The sequence below is a fragment of the Astyanax mexicanus genome, chromosome 17, assembly GCF_023375975.1.
Source record: "Astyanax mexicanus isolate ESR-SI-001 chromosome 17, AstMex3_surface, whole genome shotgun sequence".
NCBI classification, from domain to species: domain Eukaryota; kingdom Metazoa; phylum Chordata; class Actinopteri; order Characiformes; family Acestrorhamphidae; genus Astyanax; species Astyanax mexicanus.
The window spans coordinates 1,710,001-1,730,000 of record NC_064424.1 but is presented as its reverse complement, the minus strand read 5'-3'; the positions used below and the strand labels follow the sequence as shown (position 1 = coordinate 1,730,000).

The 20,000-nt window shown below is 42.1% G+C and overlaps 1 protein-coding gene across 5 annotated transcripts in view; it reads right to left on the bottom strand.

The window, feature by feature from the left end:
- Positions 1–20,000, bottom strand: part of rimbp2a (RIMS binding protein 2a) — a 169,941-nt gene that overhangs the window by 70,586 nt on the left and 79,355 nt on the right. For all 5 annotated transcript variants that reach the window (XM_049466733.1, XM_049466736.1, XM_049466737.1 and 2 more), the window contains 3 exons: positions 19,538–19,627; positions 10,212–10,334; positions 3,356–3,460 (listed from right to left, as the gene is read on the bottom strand). In XM_049466733.1, the coding sequence (XP_049322690.1) occupies positions 3,356–3,460; positions 10,212–10,334; positions 19,538–19,627 (318 nt within the window). The remainder of the gene's footprint in view (positions 1–3,355; positions 3,461–10,211; positions 10,335–19,537; positions 19,628–20,000) is intronic.

Below are 20,000 nucleotides of genomic sequence, written 5' to 3'. Positions count from 1 at the left end.
AGTGCTGTGTCTGCTGTCTGCTCTAATTGCTTTGTTTGCCTGTCGCAGCTCCTCTTTGAAGAATCACAGACACAAAAGAAAGCCAGCGCGTCTCCAGAGCCCAAATTACAGCACAGCTCTACAGTGACGGCTGTGATTTTGACCTTTAAACACTTCTTCCTGCCCATCCCTCCATCACACAGGAAAACACACCGTCTTACACAAAGTTAACAGAAGTTCAGTCCTCACATCATCAAAATTTAATCCAGGAACCGGTACGAAACAAAGCTCAACCAATCAGCCCTGATTTTCAATCAGTAATAGAGCATTTACAACCTAAAAAATAAAATAATTCAGAATGAAAGGATAAGTGGACAAGCTAAAAAAAAGTTGAGAAAAGACAGACAGTTAATTAGAACAATTACAGTACAAATATTGACCACAGGCAGAACAACCGTTTGGAATCTCCTGAAGAAGAAAGTCGTCACTGGTGTACTAATATAAATAACAGGTAATCAACAGCTAGACCAAAGAAAACCACAGCAGTTTACAGAAACATAGAGAGTGTCGTACAGAAAAAACCTTTATATACACATATTAGGAACCTCTACACAAATGTAATATATGTACATGTATTAACTTACACAAAAAAAAGCCAGCGCATCTCCAGAGCCCAAATTACAGCCCAGCTCTACAGTGACGGCTGTGATTTTGACCTTTAAACAAGCCTGACTTCTTCCTGCCCATCCCTCCATCACCCAGGAAAACACAGCGTCTTACACAGAAGTTCAGTCCTCACGTCATCAAAATTTAATCCAGGAACCGGTACGAAACAAAGATCAACCAATCAGCCCTGATTTTCACTCAGTAATACATTTCGGGTAACCCAATTATCAATGCAGCAGAGCATTTACAACCTAAAGGGACTGAAAACTACATTAAAATTAAGTATTTAGAATCAGGTGAGCTAAAATAAGGAACTTATTAAACAAAACAATCAAATAATAATAAAATGCTAGAGCAGGGGTGTCAAACTCATTTTGGCCGAGGGCCACATTGGCATATTGGCTGTCCTCCGAGGGCCAGATGTAACTTATAAATGTAATAAAATGTAACCAAATGTAATATATGTAAATGAATGTAATTACTCCTTAATGTTAAATAACTCTCAATATATTATTTATTCAATCAAATATTACAGTTGCATGGAAAAAAATGTTTGCTTGTTGCTCTATTAACATAAATCCTTTTAATTTGTCATGTCATGAAATCCAAAAACTCCATCAATCAAGAACCAAACTATTCAAGTGAATAGAAATGACATCAAGTTATATTAACTTTGAAATTATTAACTGAAATAAGGCTTAATAAATATAAAATCAAAAATTGTGAGCTGTTAAGAACATAGCATTTCCTCAGATTTAGCAGTTCCTCATCCAACCACTAGTGGGAGCTGCAGCTGCAGCACCACAAGTCCGCAGTCTTTACTGAGTCAGAGCTACAGCCCAGCCACGGGCAACAGCTCAGCCAGTCTGGAGCGTTTTTAAAATTTTTAAGTTCTTCTGTGTATGAAATAAAGATTTTTGTAACCGAATAATACAGCTCTCTACAGTTCATCTTTCAGCCCAATCAGCTAACAGCAGCCGTTTAGAGCATGAGTCACTGCTGGGATTACATTATAAACAGGTCAGTTAGCGCGCTGCTAACCTCAGGATGTTTATAACTACGGAGTTTAGTGGACACACCACGGCTGCAAGGTTAGACTGTTGAAGGCTACTGAAGACTATTAAAGGCTATTGGAGGTTATTGAAAGGGTTATTGGGGGCAGAAATCAGTAAAGGCTGGTTAGATAAGTGATTCACGTCCTCGTACTTTGCTGCGGTGAAACTGCGACTAGCGCTGTCACAGTGATGTTTATTAACATCATTAAAACAGATTTTGTCAGCTATTGTCTTATAAATATTTACACATAACTTATATCTCTCATAAAAAGCGTTTATTTTGGTCAGTAACACTCTTCGTAACACAAAAGGCATACCGGTCTTTCGCCTTGAAGCACAGCCGTCCGTCTGCATCAACTTCTCTTTTTCTGGACATTATGGGATAAACATTTATATGTCTCAAATCCACCCGCGAAGTTACACCTTCCCTCCGGCAGGGTTTCCACATCAATGACTACACTGCCGTGTAGTGGCAGTAAGCCGTAACTTTGCGGGTAATACAATCGACAAGCATTGTGGGAAATGTATTTTTTGGTCAAAGAACGCTTCTGACTTATTTATTATAGACACTAAGATCTTACAAGCTCTCGCGGGCCACATAAAAAGACGTGGCGGGCCACATTTGGCCCGCGGGCCTTGTGTTTGACACATGTGTGCTAGAGCGTTAGAAACTCGTACACAAATGTAATATGTACATATATATATATATATATATATATATATATATATATATATATATATATATATATGTACATATTAATATTAATATTAATAATAATTTACTTAAATTCAGGTGAAGACTTATTTTTTGGCTGTATACATGAGATAATAACATATCACTTTATAGGTAACATATATGGAAACTGTGCATATATATGTCATATATTGCATTTACCTGTGGAATGCTGTATTCAAAAAAAGTTCCTCTGCTGAGAAGCGTTTGTTGGACACGTCCAGGTAGCTGCACCGTTAAAATAGCAATCCGCCAAAGTCAGAGCTCACCTGACTTTTAAAGGGAATGATGACACTCTGATTGGTTTATTTCAGGTTACGCTCAAAAATTAACCACACCCAGAATTAGTGCTTGTGCTAAAAGCGGTACACCGGTTCATATGGTATACCGTACGACAATTTAGAACCTATATATATATATATATATATATATATATATAGAAGCACGCAGAGTAGAACAGCACGCCAAAGAAGCACGCTATGACCGCTCACTAGATAACGCTAGCCAGTTAGCATAACAAGCTAACACACTAGAAGCTCAGCTCTGTGGAGCCAATTTATACTTCTACGGTGTAGAAAACTTATATAAATAAAGAAACTATTTGAGGCTGATTTTAATACTGTCCAGCACTAATTAGTAAATTCCTTTTGCTTTGCGTTTCGAGCCGCGCAAGGTGTACTTTTCCCGACGTTACGATAGCAAAGACACAATGACACACCACATTGCGAAAGTAATCATGAACTGTGTAATGACTGAACTTTTATTTGGATTTGATATGATATTTTATTTTGGTATGTAAATCCAAATAAAGTATTGTATGTGTGTGTGTGTGTGTGTGTGAGAGTGTGTGTGTGTGTGTGAGAGAGTGTGTGTGTGTGTGTGTGTGTGTGAATGTGTGTGTTTGTGTGTGTGTATTCCTTACCTTTTGCAGCAGTTGGATCTCCTGCTGTTTGGAGTTGAGGATAGCCAGGGCCTGCTCATGCTCCGCCTCCAGCTGCTGCTTTTGCTCTGCAGCCTTTCGCATACGCTGAGAAAGAGAGAGAGAGAGAGAGAGAGAGATAGAAAGAGAGAGAGAGAAAAAATGGAGGAAGAATGAGTCAGGATGATTTTTTTATTTTTTTTTTATTGCGAAGAGGCAGAAAAACTCCTGATTCTGCAGTCGAATGTTGCAGGAATACGTTTATCATTGTCATAAGTTGCTGATTTGTGAGTAAGTGGGAATTAAAAGTTTGGGAATTCTCTTCCAGTAATAACTACTGGGCACGAGGCGCAGCTGTGACGATAATGAGGGATGATACTGACATATATAGCGAGAAAACGCATGAAATATTTATTCAGTGTGCACGCCTGGGAGTTATTCCCACAATGCTCAGCATTAAAACATCCACAGGGTTTCAGTTATTCAGCACGAATTAGGGAGAGACAGTGCAAGTGAAAGAGAGAGAAAGCATGAGTGAGAGAAAGAGAGAGAGAAAGAGACATAGTGAGTTAGTGAGAGACAGTGGGAGTTAGCGAGAGACAAAGCGAGATGGCGAGAGTGAGAGAGAGACAGCATGAGTTAGAGAGACAGTGCGAGTTAGCGAGAGAGAGTGAGTGAGAGAGAGACAGCGTGAGTGAGAGAAAGAGAGAGAGAAAGAGACATAGTGAGTTAGCGAGAGACAGAGCGAGATGTTGAGGGACAGAGCGAGTGAGAGAGCGACAGCATGTGAGAGAGAGAGAGAGAAAGAGACAGTGTGAGTTAGCGAGAGACAGCATGAGTGAGAGAGAGACAGCATGAGTAAGCAAGAGACAGAGCGAGTGAGAGAGAGACAGCATGAGCGAGTGAGAGAGACAGCATGAGTGAGAGAGAGACAGAGCGAGTGAGAGAGAGACAGCATGAGTGAGAGAGAGACAGAGCGAGTGAGAAAGAGACATCATGAGTGAGAGACAGCATGAGTAAGCAAGAGACAGAGCGAGTGAGAGAGAGACAGCATGAGTTAGCAAGAGACAGAGCGAGTGAGAGAGAGACAGCATGAGTGAGTGAGAGACAGAGCGAGTGAGAGAGAGACAGCATGAGTGAGTGAGAGACAGAGCGAGTGAGAGAGAGACAGCATGAGTGAGTGAGAGACAGAGCGAGTGAGAGAGAGACAGCATGAGTGAGAGACAGCATGAGTAAGCAAGAGACAGACCGAGTGAGAGAGAGACAGCATGAGTTAGCGAGAGACAGACCGAGTGAGAGAGAGACAGCATGAGTGAGAGAGAGACAGCATGAGTAAGCAAGAGACAGAGTGAGTGAGAGAGAGACAGCATGAGTGAGAGAGAGACAGCATGAGTTAGCGAGAGACAGAGCGAGTGAGAGAGACAGCATGAGTGAGAGAGAGAGACAGAGCGAGTGAGAGAGAGACAGCATGAGTGAGAGAGAGACAGCATGAGTGTGAGAGAGACAGCATGAGTGAGAGAGAGACAGCATGAGTAAGCAAGAGACAGAGTGAGTGAGAGAGACAGCATGAGTGAGAGAGAGACAGCATGAGTGAGAGAGAGAGACAGCATGAGTGAGAGAGAGACAGCATGAGTGAGAGAGAGACAGCATGAGTTAGCAAGAGACAGAGCGAGCGAGAGAGAGACAGCGCGAGCGAGAGAGAGACAGCGCGAGTGAGAGAGAGACAGCGCGAGTGAGAGAGAGACAGCATGAGTGAGAGAGAGACAGCATGAGTGAGTGAGAGAGAGAGAGAGAGAGATATTTTGGTAAAGCAACAGGTTGCAAGTTAACAAAGAATTCATGAAAAAATAAATTTACAAAAGCAATGAAAATTAAATTAAATTTAAATTAAAATTAAATTTTTAGTGGAGTAAAAATATGTTAACATGACATGACACGTGTTAATTTAACTCTAAATGAATAACTTGTGGTAGCATTATTTTATTGATTTATAGGCGAGCTGTCCACCATGCACCATGCAGCTTGATTTAGGGGGTGTCAGTGTGTCTTTGCTATCGTAACAACGGGAAAAGTACACATTGTGTGGCTCAAAACAAAGCAAATCAAAAGGCATGTACTAATACTCTTAATTGATCATCAATCAGATGTCTCTCTGTTGCTCATCATTCCCTTTAAGAGTCAGGTGAGCTTTGACTTTGGTGGATTGCTATTGTAACGGTGCAGCTAACTGGACGTGTTCTGCTGCTCTAAGAGTTAATTCAACACGGTTGATTTTACAGTGCAGAACAGGAGTCAGGGTAAAATAAGCTATTAAAGATGTGATATCTCAGAGACTGAGGCGGTGGTCTCTCCAGCGTCAGGTTTCATCAGATTAGCCTCCTCTCTTTCCAACACAGGGTTAAATTGGACAGAAAGTGGAGTTTGAGTTAAGTACATCAAATGTGTTGTAAGGCTTAGATGCATAAAGCAGCTTAAAAGGTCTGACATCCATCTTTCTGCCTCTCGGAGAGAAGCAAAGCCTCTTTTCCCTTTTGAATTTCTTGGAGGTGTTCAGGACACACACATCGGTTTGCATAATCACTGCAGGGCTCTGGCTGCACATCTGCTGAGGAGTGACTGAGGAGGATCTGCAGCGTTCATCTGGAACAGCTACATTTACTCCATCAACTCCTTACTTCACCACGCACAGCATTCACGGAGAGGGTTTAGACTGAATACATGAGTCCACTTCCAGCACTAGGGCTGGGTATCGTTTTAATAGCAATAGCAAGTGATACAGGGAGGGAGAAACAGAGCGAGATAGTGAGAGACAGAGTGAGATAGCGAGAGACTGGAAGTTAACAAAAGAGTGAGTTAGCAAGAGACAGAACGAGTGAGAGCGAGTTAGCAAGAGAGAGCATAAGTTGGCAAGAGACAGTGTGAGTTAGAGAGAGAGAGACAAAGTTAGCGAGAGACAGCATGAGAGACAGTGTGAGTTAGAGAGACAGAGCGAGCTATTGAGGGAGTGCAAGAGACAGCAAGAGACAGCGCAGGTTAACGAGAGACAGAGCAAATGAGAGAGAGAGAGGGAGACAGTGAGTTATCGAGAGACAGGGGAAGTTAGCAAGAGACAGCATAAGTGAGAGAGAGAGAGAGAGAGAGACAAAGTTAGCGAGAGACAGCATGAGAGACAGTGCGAGTTAGAGTGAGAAAGAGACAGAGTGAGTGAGAAAGAGACAGAGCGAGTAAGAAAGAGACAGTGTGAGTTAGCGATAGACAGATCGAGTTAGCGAGGGACAGATCGAGTTAGCAAGGGACAGAGTGAGTGAGAAAGAGAGACAGAGCAAGTTAGCAAAAGACAGCACAAGTGAGAGAGAGGGAGACAGTGCGAGTTAGCGAGAGACAGCTGAAGTAAGAGAAAGACAGCAAGAGCTATCGACAGAGCGCAAAAAACAGTGCGAGTTATTGAGAGACAGCGCGAGTTAGCGAGAATAAATGACCTATCTATATATATAGAGTAGGATTTAGACTGCAAAACAAGCAGCGATTCTTTCATAATAACACCAACTATCCAGTGGAGACTCTTATCCACCTTTCAACCCAACACTAAGAGAGTGAACAGAACTTTCTGAAGACTAAGCTCCTCAAAGAGAACTTACTCTCCTAACACCTCTAACTAACAAACTACATCTAGATTTACATACCAAAATAAAATATCATATCAAATCCAAATAAAAGTTCAGTCATTACACAGTTCATGATTACTTTCGCATAATGGACTTTTATGTCCTCTATTCTTAATGTACATCATTATTTGTAAGACACTTTGGATAAAAGCATCCTCTAAATACTGTGTAATGTAATGTAATATAATGTGGGGGAACCGACTCCACACTAATGTATATAAACTTAGAGTGGGACATCATGAAAGCTTAGCATAAGCTGAAGAGTAAAAGCGTGAAGGAATAAATGATTGATATATGGTTTATATGGTTTTATGGGTCATATGGTTAATATGGTTATTCGCTGGAAGGGCTCAATTAAGTAGTTGTGTGAAGATGCATCAGAAAGCCTGAAAGACCTGATTGGTTACTTTCCTTCTTTCTCCTCCACTTTCCTCCCTTCCTTTTCTAACCTCAAAGCAATTTCTCTCCATCATTTGCTTTATTACATAATCAATAATGGCCAATACAGGAAAACTAATATTTTTTTCTTTATTTTAGAGAGGTCCGAGATCGATTTCTTGTTATGGGGCGTTTTTTCTTGATAAGACACATCTGGAGAACAAACGATCAATACAGAAGAGCAAAAGCCTATTTTTCAACGAGTTAGGAAGCGAGACATGTGCGCATGAGTTCACCTTATATACAGAATAAACAGTGAATCTGTGACAGATGCTTTACAGACAGTTAATACTGAGGATGTTCACCTTTATCAGCCTGTATAATCTCACTGCATTAGAAAAACAGTGAGTTTTAGTCTATTTTTGGCAATATGACAAAGTATTTTGTGAAAACTTGTAAGTGTTTAGTATTTACACTATATGGTCTATAAAATTATTCTTTCTACGCTCTACTAATTTTGAGCTAATCTGAAGCTACATGAAGTTTGGAGGTCTGTAGTGATGAACTCCTAAAAACAACCGTGTACCATTATCCCCCTCTACCAAACTTTTTACTCGAAATAATGCAGTCAGACAAGTACTGTTCTCTTGAATACTGCCAAACCCATCAGGTTGCCAGATGCAAATCCTATTTCACCCCTTGGAACAGAGCAAAAAAAAAAATTATGGGTGAAATCCTTCAACAAACACCCGATACATCATCAGGAACTTTAGGGTGTATTTTATTGTATGTCTTCTGAAAGGAGGGAGATTGGGTGCAAAAATTAATTATCATCATCAATTTCTTAATTCCTCTGCGATGGGAGCTGAAATCAGCTTTGATTAGCTTTTATTTTATTTTATTTTTCCGTTCCACCTTAAATGCTGAAGCCCCTGCCTTTTCTTTAACAGGAAAGTTAGCTAGCTACTGAGACAAACTACTAGCGATCCTTTTTTTATGCTTGTTATAAAGAATTAGGCCTTAAAACATTGAAACTACACATTAAACTACGGTAATATAGCGCTAAGCAGGCCTTTCTCAATAACAACATTTTCAGGACAATATATTGTCCCAGAAACTATTGCAATAAACAATAATATTGTCATTTTAAAGGGGCACTATAGAATTTTTTTTTTCCTGCTTCTGCACTCCCCAAAGGAGCTTTAAGACAATGTGCCACGGTAATAAAATACTAACATAATAATACTATAGATAGATAGATAGATAGATAGATAGATAGATACTTTATTGATCCCCGAGGGGAAATTCTTGACATCCAGCAGCAGGTGTGTATAGTACACAAAGTTACAAAAAGATAAAAAAAATATAAATGATACATATAAATTCAACAAAATAAAAAATAAAATGAAATTATAAAAGTACAGTCTTTAGTGTGTGTGTGTAATGTAGAATGGAGGTAGTGCAGTTGAACACAATAGACAGTGAACACCAGTTGATGTGCATAAAGTAAGGATAAGGATAACTGATGTCCGCCATACAGAAAGTGCAAACACAGTTATATAATAATTTAAATTTAGCAGTGCAAATGATACGTAAACAGTAGATGAGTGAACTAGTGAATGAACTACTAGTGCAAAAAAGGGTAGAACTATAAAAATAGTGTTATGGGCATCAGCAAGATAGTGTGACCATAGATGGGGGTGTGTCCATGGTGTGGCCAGAATTGCTGGAAAGAAAAGGTGTCACAGAGTCTTCAGTTTGCTGTGCTGAGATGAGTTGAAAAGTCTTATGGCCTGAGGGACAAAAGACTTTCGGAGTCTGTCTGTGGAGCAGGACTGGGACAGCAGTCTGCCGCTGAATGAGCTCCTCTGCCTGGTGATGGTGCTGTGCAGAGGGTGGTGAACATTGTCCATGATGTTCAGCAGCTTACTGAGGGCTCTCCTCTCTGCCAGTGGTGTTAAGGACTCCAGCTCTAATCCCAGCCCAGAACCAGCTTTCCTCACCAGCCTGTTCAGTCGTCCAGCGTCCCTCTTGCTATTACACCATTTTACAGTTAAACTCACTTTTTATTATTAAAAACATAATATAAATAATATAAAAGTTTTAATGTACCATATAACAAAAACAAATAAATAATATTAAACAACAAAAAGAAACAACATATAGATTAAAGTACCATTTACTGTGGACACAACACATAGGCACTTGCAGATTCTTTTTTCTGATCATATATGTATATATATATATATATACATATGCTGTAAAACAAACATTAACTCAAAAGTACAAGATCAATGTCCATATAATCAAAGACACAGATGCTCAGTAGACCAGAGCTTTTGTTATAAATGTATTTTTTAATGTAACTATCAGACAAATTCTGAGCAAGAAACACCAGCATTGAGGCAGGGGAACAATATTCATATTCAATAAGTAAGTCCATCCGGACTGGACTGCTCTAAACCTTCTAAACCTTCTCTAAAGTGGTTTGGTTTTAAGAAAGTCTTATGAGCCTCTAATACATACCTCAGCTAACATCTCCACACACACGCTCTCTGCATGCACTACACCAACCGCTAGCATACGATAAGTCGATAACATAGTTATCAAACAGGCCTAGCAATAAATGTCACTTTTGAGAAGGAAAATACTGAAATTTGTGGGTTTCTTTGGTTTCGCTTGTTCCGCCGTCTTACCAGTGATTCTCATACCGCTCGGTTTGAAGTGTGCATCTGAAAAATCTTCGTATGACGGCCTAACAAGCCCTAACCCTTCCTCTATGCCTTGGGATTGAAGGCCTTAAAAAGGTTTCCTACCTTTAAAACCTCCTCAAGGTTTTCCAGTTTGCCCTGGAGCTCAGCCTTCTCCTGCCGGGCCAAGTCTCTCTCCTGGCTTACACAACCAAACGTCTCTCTGAGCTGATCATAGTCCGTCTTCACCTACAGAAGAAAGAGAAAAAGAAAGAGAGAGAGACAACTAAGATATGCCACTGAAACTACAGCTTGAGTTTTCTGAAGACCTTCATGAAGACAATGCTAAAGTACATTCTTTTTAAAAGAAAAGATTTAAAAGATCTCATTCCATCGTTTTTTGGTTCATTAATTTTAAAATATCTAGTTGTGTCTCTAGTTTTTGTGAATAAAAATTGCTCTGGTGTTTCTGTAAAACCCTGCTTTAGATCACTGAATTAGAGGTCTCTGAAGAAAGACAGGATTTCGGCTCATGAATATTTATACATGTAAACATATCGTCTCTGATTGGCTAACAGCACTGAAGCAGAGAACACCTACCTGCCTTCGCCTCTAAAACTTAAAGGACAAAATGTTTTCAGAGATACAGCCTTAGTTATAAAGATACAGCACTCTGAGTGTTCGATAAAATTAACCCCTAAACTTCGCTTAACATCAAACTCTCAGCGTCACTCAGCCACGGTGGGGAGGAAGAGCATAGATAACCATCGATTCACTACGTTGAAGCTCCAGAATTCGCTCTATATCATAAAATCTTACGCGAATGGCGCCTAATTTTACCGCTGTTCTGTCGAGTTGTGCTATCTTGTCAAACCGTGCTTTCCTAGTGTATATTTAAGGTCTCTGTAAGACGCAGAATGCACCGGAGATCCTATTTAAACCTATAGTTCCTACTTACGCAAGACAGCTAACTTTAACTAGCGAGTGTAAACTGAAGCTGTAAGCTCTTTACTCTGTCTGTGGGCGGTCCCGAGCTGAGGTGGGCATGGCAACGAATACTAATTCACAGGTTGATGTAGACACAATGCTTTTTCTGATCGACTCGTTTTTCTGAATATTTTCTTTTACTAGCTGCTGCAGACAATGGAGGTTAAAAAAACAGTTTTATATTCAGCATGCATATACAACTCAGAGACCTACTGTATCTAACAAACAACAAGTAAAAGATGATTTTTCCTCTTTGATCTTGGCTGCTTATGTAACCAGTTCAGAGATGAATGAAAAGCACGTCTGGTGGGGAGGTTGAGTAAACTCCGAGGCTAAAGTTGGTCCTGAGGCTGGTCTACAGGGAAACGTCCACCACAATTATGATAAAACCGCTGACTCAGCACTATTTCCCAGATGCCATTTTTGCATGAATCATTGGATTATGCTGTTGGACGACAACGCTCTCCATCGATTCTGAGATCTAAGCACTATTTCTTCAAAAACTCCATTAATCTTTCAGACACGTTCTTCACTAAGGGGTTACCCAGAGCTCCAAAAAACAAAATAGTTCTTTTCTTTGCACATCATCTGCAAGTTTTAACCCAAATTAATCATTTTACCAAGTTTGATGCCATTTTCATCCTGTAATTCACTATATTTACAGAGCCTGGCGATGTTTCAGCATTTATTTGGCAATATTTGTATACAGTAACAGTCAAAAAATTGTGAAGTGATCTATCAGACTATGAAGGAACATATAAGGAATCATGTAGTAACTTAAAATTTAAGTGCTCTTAACGTTCATTTCGTTCCTAAATTAATTTTTAAATTCTTTATTTAGTTGAGTAGGTGTTGCTTCTCATAATCTGGATTCGAACATTACTCAAATATTCACTACTCACTGTATACCTGTAACTCTACCTCTTCACTACTTTACTTTAACTGATGCTCTCAAACACTTTATTAAGAGACAAGAAATTCAAGCAATTAACTTAAATTAAAATTTGACGAGTTCAGCACAGCTGTTAACTGAAAGCCTGAATTCCAGGTGACTCTGCTTCATAAAGCTGACTGAAAAAAATCCAGCAGAGATGAGCAAATGCTACTTTGAAGAATTTGAAATGTAAAACATAGTCTGGTTTGTTTAACAATGAAAATAAAATGTAATGATGATGAAACTGGCTCTCATCAGGACCACCACAGGAAAGAATAGAAGAGCGAGAGTTTCCTCTGTTGCACAGGATAAGTTAATCAGCGTTACCAGCCTCAGAAGCCACGAGCTAACAAAGTATTTTGGTTTGTTTAATAATTTTAAGTTACTGATAGTCTAGATCACTTTAATAATAGAACGTTTCAGTGTTTAAAATGAAAAAATGCTCTATAAATGAAATGTATGGTAATAAATATGAGGGAGTGCGCAGCATCACTCAGTGCAGAGCTGCATTCCCTCTCATTTATTGGGATACATTTCATCAGAGCCGGCTCGGGGAAACGGACGGGCCGATCCGTATCTGGTATTGATCTGAGCGTGGAAGACGAGACAGTGGCCGGGTTGGTGTCAGAGCGCCTGATAAACACAGACGTCCTTCCCCTGGAAGTTTACCTACTCTGCCCGGGCTTGTTAACACCTCACGGGCTGCAAAACGAGGCTTTGATCGGGGCGGGGTGGGTCCGGACTGGGCGTCTCTCTTGGGTGCTGCTACCTGATTAGCAGGAGGCGTTTTATCTGGACGGACAGATGGCAGGTTTTTGCCGGGCCGGGCGTTACGCTGAAAGAGAGAGAGATAGACAGGCAAGCTGTGCTCCCCGGCAGCCTGGCAAAGAGCACCGCCGAAAACGACACCATTAGCGGCAGCCAGGCGCCCCAGACTGCCACTCTCAGCACTGCTGCTCCAGGCCTTAGTGCACTTAACCCAGGAGAGGGATCAGTGATCAGCGCCGGTGCTGATGATGCTGCTGCTGGTGCATCATCAAACCACAGCAGATAAAGACTGCAGGTAGGGCTGCAACGATTAGTCGATATAATCGACAATGTCAATTATTTAAATTATTTAAATAAATTTAAATTGTCGACTGCAAATTTCATTGTCGAAAGGGTAAGTGTCTCTCACACAGTTTATACTTAACTCAGTCTGACTCCAAAATTGCCCAAACACAACAGAGAATGAAACTGAAGCACCTGGTTTTAGAGCACAATAATGTATTGTGGTGACGGACAGTTCTGGTGGAAACAGGAGAGTTGAGGTGCACATTGAATTCTGCGTGATTTGATCAGCCGTGGTTTTATGCTTTTTGGATAAAATCCGGGTTAGCACCCGAACATCCCTTTCAGACAGCTTCCTCTTACAGCGTCCACAGTTAATCCTGTTGGATGTGGTTGGTCGTTCTTGGTGGTATGCTGACATTACCCTGGATACCGTGGCTCTTGATGCATCACAAAGACTCGCTGTCTTGGTCACAGATGCTCCAGCAAGACGTGCACCAACAATTTGTCCTCTTTTGAACTCTGGTATGTCTCCCATAATGTTGTGTGCATTGCAATATTTAGAGCAGAACTGTGCTCTTACCCTGCTAATTGAACCTTCACACTCTTACAGTTCTTACTGGTGCAATGTGCAAGTAATGAAGATTGAACACCAGGCTGCTCCAATTTAGCCATGAAACCTCCCAGACTAAAATGATGAAAGGTGGTAACATGGTTAGCGATGCTAGATGATCCCTGTCGTTGGCAATGCTAAAACAGCGTCAGCAATGTTGGATGAGCACTGTCGATGTCATTGCCAAGCCTGGTCAATGGCATTGCTAATGTGCCTTTAACAATGCTGGATACTGAGGAAAAGCATCTATATTGGACTAAATATTTAAATACATTAAGTATTGAAGTTACTTTATGTGATTTTGAACATCAAAGACCATCCAGAATATTTAGCTAACAGCAAAAGCTGATCTTAAACTGTATTTTTCAGCAGGTTGTGTTTTCTGCTCATGCTCTCTGGGGGAAACAGCACTGGACGATTAGTGTCGCCGCAGAACTTCTCTTTTCTCCGCAAGTTCAATTTGTACTTAGATTAAGTGAATAATTAATGTAAAATCGAGTGATGGAGTGATGAAGTAGCACTAAATACCTTCGGGGTGAATAGGGGTAATGTACCCAATCTCGTTAATGCTTTTGTGGCTAAATGCAATCAAATACTTATGTTGCACCAATTGCTGATTGCAGATGCATGAAAATGCAGATGCACACACAGCTTATCTAGTCTTTCTGAAGAAGTGCTTCCAATAGAACAGATCTCTCTGGGGCTGACGCTTTAAACTAGACAATGAACGCAATCAAAACCACAGCTTCACAATAAATAATAATCTGTGTTCAAGATAAGAATACAGCTATCCTGACATTTTAATATCTCATCTACAAATATAGTTCTTTATGCTACCAGTGAAATATTCTTTGAGGAACTATTGCAAAACAAATATGGCATTACATGGATTGTGAATGGCATCAAACGCATGCCATTATATGGAGTGTGAATAGCATCCAAACTCTGATATCAAATCTTTGATATCAAAACTATGGCATAAAAATTTTGGTATCAAAACTATGGTATCAAAACTTTGGCATCTAAATTATGGCATTCAAAATGATCACATCCAAAACAATGGCATCAAAGCGTTGGTATATGGAGTATGAATGGCATCTAAACAATGGCATCTAAACAACGGCATCTAAACAATGGCATCTTAACTATGGCATCTTAACTATGGCATCTTAACTATGGCATCAAAATTATGAAATCACATGGAGTGTGAATGATCCAAGACGGTAGCGCGTGCACACGCTGCGGCTTCTCTCCCCCCCGAGGAAACAGCGTTTTCGTGTTTTTTGTCTCGTAAGTCGCAGTGTTTTTGTACGTCTCTGTCGTGCGTTCACGTCCTGAAACGCACCTACAGCCGTGAGTTTCTGCTTGGAGTCGGCAGGAGGCAGAAACGGGGTAAGCGCGGGGGTATCCGAGCGAGGCTAGCGGCTAGCCCACACAAGCCAGCTATCCCCACCGTGCTTTTGGCCAATGTACGCTCTCTGGACAATAAACTGGATTACATCCGCTTACTTCAGTCAACTCAGAAGACCGTGAGAGACTGTTGTGTTTATGTTTTCACCGAAACCTGGCTCAACAACAGCGTCCCGGACCACGCCGTTCAGCTGGAGCGGCTAACATGCTATCGGGCGGACCGCGCGCTAGCTGACGGAGGTAAGAGCCGCGGCGTCGGGCTCTGTGTTTACATCAGCGATGCTTGGTGTCGGAACGTAGTTGTGGTCTGTAAACACTGCTCACCGGTAGTGGAACTGATGATTATCAAATGCCGTCCGTTCTATCTACCAAGAGATTTCTCCGCCGTGCTGATCGCTGCTGTTTACATCCCTCTGACCTCCAACAACAGCGTGAGGAGTGAAGCACTGAATGAACTGTACCAGTACATCAGTGAACAGCAGACAGCGCACCCAGATGCTTTTCTCATTCTGGCTGGAGATTTCAACCATGCAGACCCAAAGAGTGTGTGTTCTGGACTTTTTAAACACATAGACTTTCCAACCAGGGGAAACAACATATTGGACCAGGTCTTTACTACACACAGAGGAGCCTACCGAGCCTCCCCCCTCCCCCACCTGGGAGCCTCTGATCACTTCACCATTATGCTAATGCCAGCTTACAGACCACTGGTTAAAGTCACCAAACCAGTTCTTAAGCAGGTACGAGTATGGCCAGAGGGTTCCTCAGAGGCACATCAGGACAACAGACTGGAATATGTTCAGAGAGGCTGCCACCCACAACAACTCCACGGACATTCAGGAGTACACAGAAACTGTCTCTGCCTACATCACCAAGTGCACTGATGATGTAACCGACCTCAAGACCGTCACTGTTCGAGCGAATCAGAAACCATGGCTGACAGGAGAGGTCCACAAGCTCCTGAAGGCTAGAAATGCAGCCTTCAGAACAGGTGACCAGGCAGGCCTGAGGTCAGCCAGGGCCAACCTGTCCCGCGGGATCAGGAAAGCTAAGAGGCTGTACTCAAAGAAGATTTCCCAACGCTTCAGCGACAGCAGAGACACACGGAACCTGTGGCAGGGTATCCAGTCTATCACAGGCTATAAACCACATCCACAGACCTGCGACAGCGACACATCTCTGCTGAACGACCTGAATGGGTTCTTCGCAAGGTTCGAGCCACTCAACAACACACCCGCCCAGAAATCCATCCTTCCTCCTGGTGACCAGGTGCTGACGCTGTCCCCAGACAGTGTGAGGAGAGCATTCAGCAGGATCAATGCTCGGAAAGCTCCTGGGCCTGACAACATTCCTGGCCGTGTGCTGAGAGACTGTGCCTGGGAACTCGCAGAGGTTTATACTGACATCTATAACACCTCTCTGAGTCAGGCGGTGGTTCCCACATGCTTCAAAGCCACCACCATCATCCCTGTCCCAAAGAAGGCATCGCCATGCTGTTTCAATGACTATCGTCCAGTTGCACTCACCCCCATCCTCATGAAGTGCTTCAAACGACTAGTCATGCATCACATCAAGTCTTTGCTCCCCCCCTCCCTGGACCCCTACCAGTTTGCTTATCGGTCAAATCGCTCGACCGATGATGCCATCTCCACTGTTCTCCACTCAGCCCTCACACACCTAGACAAGAAGAACACCTACGTCAGAATGCTGTTTGTTGACTTCAGCTCAGCATTCAACACAATCGTCCCCCAACAGCTCATACACAAACTGGACAGTCTGGGGCTGAGCACTTCACTGTGCAACTGGCTGTTAGACTTCCTGACTGGAAGACCACAGGCAGTGCGGGTTGGCAGCAGCACATCCAGCATCACCACACTGAACACAGGGGCTCCCCAAGGATGTGTGCTGAGCCCCCTTCTGTTCACTCTGCTGACCCACGATTGCACACCAGCACACACCTCCAACCTCTTCGTCAAGTTTGCGGATGACACGGCGGTGGTGGGTCTCATCAGCAACAACGATGAGTCACACTACAGGAGCGAGGTGAGCCGCCTGGCCTCCTGGTGCAAACACAACAATCTCTCTCTGAACACAGAGAAGACCACAGCACACCCCTCTGTTCATCAACGGAACTGCTGTGGAGAGGGTGAGCAGCACCAAGTTCCTGGGTGTGCACGTCACAGAGGACCTCTCCTGGAGCACCAACTCAGCGTCACTGGCCAGGAAGGCAAACCAGCGTCTCTACTTTCTCCGCAAGCTGAGAAGAGCTGGAGCCCCCACCCCCATCATGACCACCTTCTACAGAAGGGCCATCGAGAGCATCCTGACCAGCTGTTTCACCGTGTGGTACGGGGCCTGCACAGCATCCTGCCGCAGGACCCTCCAGCGCATCGTGAGAGCAGCTGAGAAGATTGTTGGCACCTCTCTCCCCTCCCTTCAGGACTTGTACAGCTCCCGCCTCACACGGAAAGCCCTCCGTCTGGCAGGAGATCCCTCTCACTCACTACACAGCTTCTTCAGCCTGCTGCCATCAGGGAGGAGACTGCGGAGTCTCGGGGCGAGGACCAGCAGACTGCGAGACAGCCCCATCCATCAGGCTGTAAGGATGCTGAACTCTCTTCCTGCTCTACCCCCCATCCCAATCCTGCCCCCAGCACACACTCACTCAGCATCCTGACCCCCCCACTAATACAGTACTGAAACTCTGCACTACAATGCACAAAGTACTGGTCCCTTCCAAACGGACTTGCACTAAACACCCAATACCTGCACTACTGATATACTTGCACTGTCAATACGCACTTTAATTCCACTTAATTAAACTGTGAACTTTAAGGACTTACGCACCCATTCACTTTACCAGCCTTAAGCTACATACCATATACCGTATTTGCACTACTGTTATTTACTATTTTTACTGTCATTCCATCTCAATCACCATCAATATTGCACTATTGTCTTACGTATGTTTATTGTGTCTTGCTGTATTGAACATATAGTGTCTCCCACTCTTTTATATTATAATTATATATCTATTTTTACTTATTTACTTATATTTATATATCTATTCCTCCCCCACACTACTGCACCTTGTTTTTGTCTCATGTATGTCTATTTGTGTCCCTGCTGTATTGTACACATAGTGTCTCCCATTCTCCTTTATTATATCTATTATCTGTACTTGCTGTAAAATTGGGAAGGAGAGTAACGTAATTTAAATTCTCTGTATGTCCTGTACATATGCAGTACTGACAATAAAACTACTTGACTTGACTTGACTTGACATCCAAACTATGGGATCAAAACTTTGGATGCCCTTTTCGCTCCATATGGAGTGCCAAATTATTGTGAAGCCAAATTATGGCATTAAATCGTTGGCATCCAAAACGTTTGCATCAAAACTATGGTACAAAGTACATCTAAACTTTGGTATCAAATCTTTAATATCAAAACTATGGCATCAAAACTATGATATCAAAATTATGGCATCATATGGAGTGTGACTGGCATCTAATTTATGGCATCAAAACTGTGGTATCAAAACTTTGGCATCAAATATATGGCATCATATGGAGTGCGAATGACATCAAAACTTTGGTATCAAAACTTGTCATTAAAACATCAAATCTCTGGCATCAAATATTTGGCATCAAATATTTGGCATCAAAACTATGGCATCCAAAATATGTAATCAAAATGTTGGCATCCAAACTACGTATGTCATCAAAACTATGGCATCAAATCTTCAGCATCCAAATTATGGCATCAGAACCATGGCATCAAGCCTTTGGCATCAGATGGAGTGTCGCTGGCATCAAATTATGGCATCAAACTTTTGTATCCAAACTACGGCATCAAAATTACGGAATCAAAACTACGAAACAAATCTAAGGCCTCAAAACTATGGTGTCATATGAAATGTGACTGGCATCTAAACTATGGCTTCAAAACTTTGGTGTAAAAACTTCAGCATCAAAAATTTGGATGCCATTCTCCACATGATGCCATATTTTGGATCCAATAGTTTTGATAAACATTTATTACCATATTTTTTATGTAATAGATTCCAAAGATTTGATACCATAGTTTTGATGCCATTCACACTCCATAGTATCACTATTTTTGATGTTAAATTACAACATCAAATCTTTGGTATGAAATTAAGTGTAAACGGCATCAGAACTATGGCGTCTCTCCGAACTCCTCTCCATACAGGGCATTATCCAGCGCTGTTTTCCTGAGATTACAAATGCACACCAGCTACAGTTCGATCACGGCATAATTGAGCCGAGTCTATTCAAATCAGGCCGGGACGCTGGCGGGTATTGATCAGGCCGTGGTGTGCGATTGCATTATATTGATGTGGTGAAAGCTGAGGAGAATCATAGAGCAACACGTCTCAGAGAGAGCAGACTAATAACAGAGCATCGATCCGGCGGCCGGCCAATCGGATCCTACCTGCTCATAGTGCGCGGCCTTCAGGCTGTGGCTGAACAGCTGGAGGTTGAGGCGGTTCCTCTCCTGTACGGCATCCTGTAGCTCACTCTTCTGCCGGAGAGAGAGAGAGAGAGAGAGAGAGAGAGAGAGAGAGAACGGCGTGGTGATTTTGGTAAAGAGCTCTAGAGTAAGGAGCAGCAGAGGGACTGATGAGGACATCACCACTGTGGTTAAACTCGCTGTGTCAGACGACCATATGGCCTCGGGTTCCTCGCTACACAGCACAAATAGGGATTAGGAGGTCCCGCCCCCACAGAAGATGCTTAATTTTGTTCATGATAAAGTGTATAATCAAAAAATGAAGACTATTGAAATGTTATAGACTTAAATTTCCCATTCTAAACATATCTTCAAGTGCTGTAGGAACTTGCAGACACTGTGAGGGGTTAACACAAATAATACAAAGCTTCAAAAATCTAAAATT